The sequence below is a fragment of the Wolffia australiana genome, chromosome 20 (genome assembly GCF_029677425.1).
Source record: "Wolffia australiana isolate 7733 chromosome 20, ASM2967742v1".
NCBI classification, from domain to species: Eukaryota; Viridiplantae; Streptophyta; class Magnoliopsida; order Alismatales; family Araceae; genus Wolffia; species Wolffia australiana.
Window position 1 is genome coordinate 3,578,145 of NC_135854.1, and position 10,550 is coordinate 3,588,694.

Below are 10,550 nucleotides of genomic sequence, written 5' to 3' on the forward strand. Positions count from 1 at the left end.
TTTCGAAGAATAATATCTTTCACTGTTACTGTTACATTGATTCTCTTCTCGCACACTTCTAACTCTTTGAATAATTCCATCCCTCAATGACAATCCTTGAGTAGTCAACCCAGATATATGCTATACATCATTGAGGGAGATTATAAATTTATGAGCTATTATTTTATAGAAGCAAAATGAATCATAACGAGAATAAATGCACATAATTTTGGTCTATCAAATTGACTCACCTGTATTCGTTACAAGAAATATGTCACCGCATTTATGGTAAAAAATAATTTATTTTTTTGATTTCTTTTTGTATTGGTTGAGGCAAAAATTATGAATTCAAAAAAGCACCATAATCATTTGTTGTTGCCAATGATTTTCTTAAGCCAATTTTTTGCCCCTTCCAATGGTCAATCAACCCAAATCATTGGCAACAATCCAAAAAAATCTGTTTATGACACCTGACAGAGAGAATTAAATCAAATTAATTTTATTTTCAACTATATAAAAATAACTAAATAAATGAATAAATCTATATTCTTACTTAAACAATAATTTGTTATAAATTCAGTGTTGGAAAATTCCGTGAAGTCATAGAATCATAAATCCTTAATAATATTTAAGTAAATAAAAAATATTTTAATTATAAAATTATTTTCTTTATCAAATTAATGTCATAAAACGCTGTTCAAATACAATAAGACTAAGAGAAATCCTAGCTTCATTCTAAATTTTGAATTTATCATTATTCGCTTTAATTACATGAAGTTACGGTGAGTGTACAGAATTATTGTGAGTCATCTCCATAGGGAAAATAATTAGGTTCAAAATACCGTTTTCACACACCAGAGAATGAGGAGATAAAAATATAATAATATAAAATAAGAAGGGACATACACTGATGATGATGATGGATCGATAAAGAAGAGAATCAAATAGGATGGCTGTGGAATGCAGAATATGATTGGATTAATATCTTGAGAAGATGATGATGCTGTAAGTACGAAGACACTCACCATAACAAACAAACTTTGAACAAATTTTAAATCCCCATCAGCATCAGATCAGAAACATATACGTATACATATATATATATATATGCATAGTCTGATCAGGGAGTATGTTTATTATCAGAATAGAAACTAGTGAGTAGCATACAATTCTGATTAGTGACCAGATTTTGTGAAACTAATTCTGAAAAGAATTTCTACTGCTCATGATGCAGATTATTAAAAGAATTTTAATTTCATAATTATTTGATCATAATTTTATTAGAATAAGAATCAGCAGACTAATCCAAATATGACCAAACCCAATCTGGTCATAATTGGATCACAGATCAGTGATCCCAATTCAAGTCAGAATTGAATTATAATCATTGAAAATAGTTTTGAAGTATAACATTTTCAGATTGACATATTGTTCAGCTTCAGATTATGATCGGAATATTGGTATGTTTAGAATTCAAAACAGACGATAATGAGATACTAAGTAAATACAAACTTTGATCAGTGATATATTTATTCCCAGCTCTCTCCTTTGATATATATTTATCGTGTAAAATCTGATATGAACGGTGTGTTATATATCATTATCTATCTTACGTGTAGTTTAATATTCTAGGACAGGTAAAATTTAAGGAAGAAATTTATCTTCCTTAAATTTTACCTCCCTTTCTCTCTATCAAGGATTATTTGAAGTAAATATTCTTTGCCATGCTATGTTGATTACATCTTGTTTGTCCACTCTCTCTAAAGTTTCTTTCTTCAGAGTATGAACAGATAGTATTTAGTAGTCAATGGGGAGACTAAACATATTTCATTTCAAGTTGTCAGACATAGAGTTATCAATCGAAGTTGACATGTTTTTGTGGCACAACAGGTTCTGTCAGTTAGAGTTTACTACCTATCAGTCAAAGTAGAAGAGCAGAAAATATACTTTGCTATCAGCTGTGGCTTTAACACAAATTTTAACATACCATCAGGTACAATATATGTCATTGTCTCTTAGCATTAGCAGAAGATGTTGAGGGTAGTTAACATTGCTAACCTAAGTTATGCTAACAACAGTTTTATAATTTCTCCTATTAATCAATTGCTAAGAGAGGAAATGAGAAGAAAGAATATTTTTATAATGTCCATTTTTTCCTTGGCCATCGCTGCATGTATTTTATTCAGTTTACAGCTATACAGACAGAAAGTAATAATTATACACTGTTCTTTTTTACTATCATTGGCTGCAGAGGGAATGAAAGAAACTGAAAGAAGTTATTAAGTACTGTAATTGCAGTAGACGGTGTGTCATGTGATAGTGCAGTCAGAAACTGTATCAGAGTAGTCAGAGTGTCTCGACTGCATCAATACGAAAAAGTACACATGATTGAACTGATCACGTTGCAGCATTCTTCTCGTTAAGGGTGATAAAGAGAATTGTTAAAATATTTTCATGTATAAGGCAGTATTTGCATGTGAAATTTGTCGCACGGAACAGCAAGCATTAAATTAAAAAGTTTATTTTACAGGGGTTACAATAAAGAGATGTTCGTACAACATTTGAGAAAAGAAATTAAATGCTCGATGACTTCCAACTTTCTCCATGCGTTAGGCATAGCAGTTTGTCCCCAGACATCTTGACCAGCAGTTCGGAAGAACAATTTTCCTCTGATTACAAGAAGATAAACACCTTAAAAGAAGAAATGGAATAAATATTAATGGGTCCTTTCAAAAATTTTACCTTGCTACGTTTACGACGTAGAACTTGAGGCACCTCGTAAAGATCTTCATCAACCGCTTTCAAACTGTAATGTGGGGTTGTAGGCAGCAGATCAGCATCCGAGGAATGGTGGACTCTATTTTGATATCTCCACTCCCTCGTCACTGATTCTCTCTCTAGAATCTGCTTCTCTGTGGCCATCTCCGCCCTCCGTTGTAACTGTTAAATAGTTATAATTACAGAGATTAAACATCTCCATCCTATGTTGTAACTGTTAAATAGTTATAATTATAGAGACTAAACACCACAAATGGTAAGAACAAATTCTTGACAAGGGGTCTTAGATAATAACTTAAGTGTACAACTAAAATTAAATACGCAAAGATTAAACAAACTTCGACACGTCAAAGTCATTTGGATTCAGTTCTTCCTCCGTAAACACTATATCACAGGTACTGTAATCAGTATTAATAAACTTAATACGATCAGGGATAATCATTTCACATACACTGCCCCCCAATTTTATTGAACAGAGATAGCATATGAGAAATACCTGAAGGCAAAAGATGGTATTTCCCACCAAGGGGTGAAAAGATTCAAATGGTTGGGAAATACTGACATTTAAAATGAAACATAATAACCTTGCATAGTTAAACAAAAAAATCAAATAGCTCTAATACCGATTGTTCACTCCAGATTTTATTGAACTAAATGAGTAATAAAACAGAGATTGAGGAAGGAACAAGATAAAACAATAAAAAATGAATAAATCATAAAAAGGTAGGGAATGTTCAATATATGTCTAGCGAGAAAGAAATAAACTTAAAGTAAAGATGAAAGTTTTGCTCTAGCATTGTCAGGTGATGCGATAAGAAATAACCCTCTACCTTACGAGTGCACAAACAAGACGGAATCGACGTAGAGTAACGTCGAATATTCACTTTAAATAATATTAGAAAAGGAGAATAAAGGAAAGGTGAGTAAGAGAACCAATTACTGTCCGAGAAAAGAAAAAAAAATTACTGTCTGAGAATGGACATTACGAGGAAGAGAGATAATAATACCAAACATAACAGGCAGATATATCATAAGATAGATAAGGAACAAGATCTAATCAACAATAAAAGAAAGGATATACATGTCACCTTATACGGGTGGAAAACAATATAAAGCTGACAGGTGGAAAACAATATTAAGATGAGATGGGAGATAATCACCTTCCAAGAACAGTCAGATATCACCATTGGAGCATGAACAGGGACCCTGTAGAGAGATCCATCTGGTTCAAAGCCATAATAAAAACATCGTGGAAACGGCGGCGGCTGGTAAACGTAGCTTCTTCCATAGTCGACATCTCGCCGTGGGCACCGCAGTTTAGTAGTAGACTCAAAGTACCTCGCCATTGCGAGATCGTCAAAGCTATCCCAATTGCCAAATGCTGGAAGGCTTGGCCTCGCAGTAATCTGCAAATAGTCATAGTTAAAACACCAAAAGAAAGAATAAACACAGAAGAACCAACGACGATTAGATTCTTTGCAACGAATACTAGCCGAATAAGAGAGAGATCTGAAGAAAGATTTAAGGGAGGATAACTAGGAAAAAACTAGCGGAGGAACTAATGACGATAGTTTCTTGGGACTGAATTCTTCTCGAATTAAAGAGAGATCTAAAGATAGCTTGAGGCGAGGAAAACTAAGAAAAAAAATAGCAGAGAAGAATTATTGACGATTGTTTCTTTGGACTGTATACTTCTCTAATTAGAGAGCGATCTGAAGATAGATTTATGGGAGAATTAAAAAAAGTACATCAGAGATGAACTAATGACGATAGTTTCTTTCGACCGAATACTTCTCGAATCAGAGAGAGATAAGAAGGTAGATTCAAGGGAGGATAACTAAATGGTAGATGATCGAATCACACTACTTTGGAGGTGAGATATGTCTCTTGTTCGACGTAAGACTTACAGGTGAAGAAAGAGTGAGGGTAGTTTCCAAGGAAAGAGAGCTTCTTTGAAGGAGAGAGTGGTCTGAGAAGGTACTCATGGCTGTCCCGGAAGAGATAATGGAAATCGCTTACGTTGGAGAGAAGGAAGACAGGCAGAGGAAGCTGTAAAAAGAGAGTAGTGAAAGGAGAATTCTACGACACTACGGGAGAAAGAGGACGAAACAAGAAAGCTTGCGTAAGGAGAAGTTAAGGATGGGCACGTACCTCCATTGGCTTGCGTGAGGATCAGTTTAGAGCAAACGACTGGTGTGAGACGTCACAACTGGTGGAGAATATATAACAGAACTGGCAATGCAGAGGAGGATATTAAGGCGGTAGACAGAAAGGGTTTAGTGAAGACGACATGGGCCTGCTTTCTGCCATGCTGACAAAGGACAGAGGTATACTAATCGACAGTGTTTTTCTCTAGTTGACCGATGCGATTTGTCGTTCATTTACCCTTCTGTCTTCTGTGTTCCTACAGGATTTAGTTAATATCAGGATCAACAGTAGTTAGAAATTAATACACTTTATGGAAGTGGATCCCCATTTTCTCCTTACCCACCCTTTTAAAAGTCATTCTAGTTTGATTCAACTTGATTAACAACAAAATAGAAAAACAAACCCATCAATGATTTAAGTAAAAATAACACATACCCATTAATAAGAAAATGAAAATGAATAATAAAATAATAAACCCATTAACCGTTAAGTAAAAAGGCAAAGCTCATTTACGATAAAATAAAATAACAAAACCCAATAATAAAATTTTAAAAAACACCAATAGTAAACATTCCGAAGAAGCAAAAACTCATTAGTAATAAAATCAAGAACACGTTAAAGTTAAAACTAAGAAACAAAAATAACTCATCAGTAAACATTTCAAAGAAGTAAAAACTCATTAACAAAAAATTCAAGAACCATTCTAATGTTAAACTAAGAAACAAAGAAAATTCGTCAACAACAAAATAAAGAACCAAACGAATGTTAAACGAAGAAACAAAGAAAACTCATTAACAAGAAAAATCAAGAACCATCTTAATGTTAAACTAAGAAACAAAGAAAACTCGTTAACAATAAAATCAAGAACCAAACTAATGTTAAACTAAGAAACAAAGAAAACTCGTCAACAACAAAATAAAGAGCCAAACGAATGTTAAACGAAGAAACAAAGAAAACTCATTAACAACAAAGTCAAAAAAGAAACCTCCCATTAATATGGGCATGGCCTCATTACCGGTGCTCGTGGGAATTCAATTTAAAACATCCGCGCCCGGCATTGACGCCGAGGAGCGCCGTACTCAGTCAGGTCTAACCCATCTCCCCATTATCTCCACTCTCATTTAATGCTACTGTGCGTGAGAGTCGCTTTGCCATGACGCTCTTTGCAGGCACCCATCGCATCTTATCACAATTCACAAGTTCACAACACCCCCTCCTCCTCTCTCCCCCATCTCTACGCGCTTGCGTGAACAACGAACACTTTCGTCGTCTGCACTCTGCAGAGCCCATTAATGGCGACTGGTCCCAACACCAGAACGCGCTAGATCGTCACCAAGTCTCTATCTATCACAGCAGTTTCTACTAAACTATCGTCCTCTTCCTATGAACAAAACCAACGATCTAACGATAACGATTACGCCGAATTACAGTTCTTGCATTGACGACGATGAGAAACACACTAACAAAGTTCCAAATTCCATCATTTTCCGTTCGTTCTTTTCCACGTCTGGTTTACTAGTGTTGACTGACTCGTGGTGTATCTTCTCTCCTTTTTTTCAGCTGAAAGAAATGATTTTGTAGAAGGTTTTTTAGCCCCATGAAAACCTAAAGCTCAAGGTCTTCTGGAGTGGGTAATTGATCATGGCCAGCCATTCTGTCCCTGACTTCCTTGGTTGATTTTTTGGAAGTGTGGACAGGTTGTTCTCGGACTTGGTAAATTTGAACATAGTGCGTATAAAGTCAATTATATTAGATATGGAGTAATGGGTTGCGTTTGTTGCAATTGAAACTTGTTGGAATCTCATAAAAAAATAAAGTAAATACTTTGGTCAACCGAGGCAATGTATGGTAATGAATTTTTTTTCAACTTACGGGGGGTAGTGTATGGTAAGGAAAACCCTGCCCTTCATTTGCTTTCTAACTCTTTCTGTTCCGTTCCTTTCAACTTCTATTCTAGGGTTGACCATCTACAGGTGCATCTTCTCTCCTTTTTTTCAGCTGGAAGAGAGATTTTGTAGAAGGTTTTTTAACCCCATGAAAACCTAAAGCTCAAGGTATTCTGGAGTGGGTAATTGATCATGGCCAGCCATTCTGTCCTTGATTTTGTTGGTTGATTTTTTGGATGTATGGGCAGGTTGTTCTCGAAGTTTGTATATTTGAAAATTCTGTACATAAAGTCAACTATATTAGATATGGAATAATGGGTTGCCCCTGTTGGAATTAAAACAGGTCGGAATCTCATGAAAAAATGAAGTAAACAATAAGGTCAACCGGGGGTATTTTCAACCTAGGGGGGTAATGTTTGGTAATGAATTTTTTTTCAACCTACGGGGGTAATGTATGGTAAGGAAAACCCTATCCTACATTTGCTTTTCAACCCTTTCCATCACGTTATTTTCAACGTTTATTTACTAGGGTTGACTATCTCCAGGTGTATCTTCTCTCCTTTTTTTCTGCTGGAAGAAATGATTTTACAGAAGATTTTTTATCCCCATGAAAACCTAAAGCTCAAGGTTTTCTGGAGTTGGTAATGGATCATGGCCAGCCATTCTGTCCTTGATTTTGTTATCGGACTTGGTAAATTTGAACATACTGTGCACATAAAGTCCACTAAATTAGATATGGAATAATGGGTTGTCTTTTTCTTCATTTACTATTTTGTTACTGGCGTGTTGCAATGCAAACATGTCGGAATCTCATGACAAAATGAAGGAAACACTTAGGTCAAGGGGGGGTAATATATGGTGATAATTTTTTAAAAAGCCTAGGGTATGGGTAAGATGAAAAGGTCAAATATTTATTTCCTTGTTTCTGAAAACTATTATTTATCTTATCCTTTTTTCATGTTATCTTATGTTTGACTAAAACTTGTGTTTGGCCAACTTGGACGATAATAAAGATATAAATGATAGTCTCCTGAGAAAAACTTCTTGATTTGAAACATAAACTATTAATCTGGTTGGAAATTTTTAGGTATAAAGAAAAGGAGTCAGTACACCCCACGCAAGGGAAGTCTGCCACACAAAAGAAGAGTCTCTCCTGGATATTTCTCATTTTGGATAGTAAATTATTCAACTGGTATCCAAATTTACCATGGATCATGTAATTCTGTATTTGACCAAAACTTATATTTGGCCACCTATTATGATTGTGAATATATGAGAAAAGACAAAGGAGAGTTCATGGATATTTCGCAATTCGGAAAGAAAACTATTAATCTCATGAATGATAATTTGGTGTAACTGAAGGGCGTCAATACCCCACCCAGGTTAATGACATGGATGACCCTTCTCTGAGTAGTAATTATGCAGTATATTTTTCGTGTTCCAAGCAAAACAAAAAGTAGAATAACATGAATATTTCTTAATTTGGAAAGTAAATTATTGATCTTACTGTAGATAATTTGGTGTAACTGAAGGGCGTCAATACCCCACCCAGGTTAATGACATGGATAACCCTTTTCTGTGTACTAAGTGTGCAATAATGTTTTTACTGTTCCAAGCAAAAAAAGAGACTCGTGATTATTTGTCATTCTGGAATTCAAATTATTGATATTCTTGAAGATAATTTGACATGGGAAACCCTTTTGTAGTTAAAGTGCAGTATTTTTTAGGCTTCCATGCAAAAACAAAGACTCTAATTAATACTTCTTAATTTGGAAAGTAGATTATTGGTCTTACTGAAGTCAATTATGAGTCTCTAAAGGGCTCAATAACCCACGTTGGTGGATAACTTGGATGATCTCTTTCCATGAATTAAATGTACAGTATCGTTAAAGCTTCGATCCCAACATCGCATTTAATAAAGCCATAATTAGATAGAGTATATTCTTTGCTTTTTCAAGGCCAAAGCTGTGATTTAGACGGCGCCGGCGCAGGCAGCAAAGTAACAACGGAAACGATCAAACAATGAGCAGAAAGATACTCAGTATCTGCTATGATATTCGAGCCAATAAACAATTTTAGTTAATAATTAATACCTACCCAAAGAGAGACTACATCGAGCCATGCCCATAAGAATAGTAAATTGATTGACATGATCATAAGCGTTTAATCAACACATCAAATCGTTCTGAACGTGGATAGGATGTTGTATTTTATTTAAGTTAAATTTTAAAGAAAGCGTAAAGTACTTTTTACTTTTGATTGCTTTGGAAAGTGGACTCTATCCGTGAATAATTAATGTGGATGAGGCAAATTAAGGAAAACTTAAATGATATTTTTGCCTTTTTCTTTCCTTCTGTAAATGCCTAACTTAACCCAGATAAATATATTGACTTAATAGCAGCTAATAGCGTCTCGAGATGGCTAATAAGCTTTTATTGCCTAACTTAACCCAGGTATTTGCATCCTATTTCATATGGTTGGAAGAAATAAAAAGAAAAGTACAACGTAAGATCAATAAGGTTTGTCGTAATTTAACTCTCAAAGAAAATTGAGATCTAGTAGTCATAATTTTTTTTGCCAGCGGAAGTCAGTTGATTGTATTGAGTTAGAGATATAGATATTATTGACTTGGATAGTATTATTCAAAACACATTTTTTTTCTAGTTTTAATAATCAATGTATTCAATAATCCATTCCTCCAGATATTGAAGATAACTATTGATTATATTTTTATTTCTCTTGATTTGTGTTTAATTTTCTCTCCTCATCTATTTTTAGTTTTTTTTTTATCTTTCTAACACAGGTGTCGGAGGGAGGCAACCTGAAGCCTTTCTCAATTTCCTAAAAAATATAGTCAAGTGTATACTAATGAATGATGGATTTATTTCATATTGTTCACGTATTGTTTTCCTCGTAATGTTTCTTTCTAGTTTTGCGGTTAGCAAATACAAATAAAATTCATTATCATATTTCTCTTCTTATATCATTTGCTGCTTCAGTAATATGTGAATTCCCTTTAGGTTAGTTAGTGAAAAAAACAGGGACAGATATGAGTTTCGATTTATTATATCTGCCAAAGACATAAGAATCCTAGTAAAAAAACAATTTGAATGTTCGAATTCAAATTTGAAAATTCATTTTGAAATTCAATTTGAACATTTGAATCATGGCCAACATTTTCTTAATTTTTACGCAAAGCATTAGTAAGGAAATAAGGTTTTACACACCCTAGTGACATAATCCATATTTTTGTGTGATTTAAAAATCACATAAATCATCGTGTTTTTTATGCATGAACATTATGTAGGTGTAGATGGCAGGTTTTTTCCAACGGGAGGGAGAGGGAGTGTTCGTTGAAAATATTGGAGATGATTAGGTAAAAGTGGGAAAGATTCTCGTCACCAAATACAGCAACTTATGTTGATGAAAACTAATGTTGGCTAAATAAAAAAAAGAGAGAGGGTGTATCATGAAAGAGATTGACGAGGGGGAATTGCTTTAATTTTTATTAATATGTTTTTACCTTTCCACTCTAAAAAAATTCATACTCAACTAAGTTTCACAGTTGTGTTTATCCAAAATATTTTAAAAATAGAACTAACTATTTCTTTTAAAATTTTGAAAAATTAAAATTAAGATACTTCTGTAAATTTTAATCCCAATAAATATTCAATTCTTTTTCTCAAAAGTGACGAAGCACATATTTTAGTTTTGACCTTGATCTTTCAACTATAGAATTATGTCCTACTGATGTAAAAA

At 34.0% G+C, this 10,550-nt stretch overlaps 1 protein-coding gene across 3 annotated transcripts; it reads right to left on the reverse strand.

The window, feature by feature from the left end:
• Window positions 1–2,484: 2,484 nt before the first annotated feature.
• LOC144716114 (uncharacterized) lies at window positions 2,485–6,034 on the reverse strand. 3 transcript variants are annotated; one of them, XM_078591164.1, is made up of 5 exons: window positions 5,921–6,034; window positions 4,909–5,161; window positions 3,918–4,163; window positions 2,722–2,919; window positions 2,485–2,648 (listed from the first exon to the last, which is right to left on the reverse strand). In XM_078591164.1, the coding sequence occupies exons 2-5, from the start codon at window positions 4,912–4,914 to the stop codon at window positions 2,589–2,591; spliced, it is 510 nt and encodes a 169-aa protein (XP_078447290.1). In that variant the 5' UTR covers window positions 4,915–5,161; window positions 5,921–6,034; the 3' UTR covers window positions 2,485–2,588. The 3 variants fall into 3 exon arrangements, with proteins under 3 accessions (XP_078447290.1, XP_078447289.1, XP_078447291.1); XM_078591163.1 differs by lacking the exons at window positions 4,909–5,161; window positions 5,921–6,034 and adding an exon at window positions 4,665–4,886; XM_078591165.1 differs by lacking the exons at window positions 4,909–5,161; window positions 5,921–6,034 and adding an exon at window positions 4,506–4,622.
• Between the last annotated feature and the right edge of the window lie 4,516 nt (window positions 6,035–10,550).

Coding starts and splice junctions, on each gene's coding strand:
- LOC144716114 (XM_078591163.1), bottom strand. CDS start 4,742: ATGAGTACCTTCTCAGACCACTCTCTCCTTCAAAGAAGCTCTCTTTCC. Junction 4,164..4,664: donor CCCTCACTCTTTCTTCACCT/GTAAGTCTTACG, acceptor GACTATTTGCAG/ATTACTGCGAGGCCAAGCCT. Junction 2,920..3,917: donor TATCTGACTGTTCTTGGAAG/GTGATTATCTCC, acceptor ACTATTTAACAG/TTACAACGGAGGGCGGAGAT.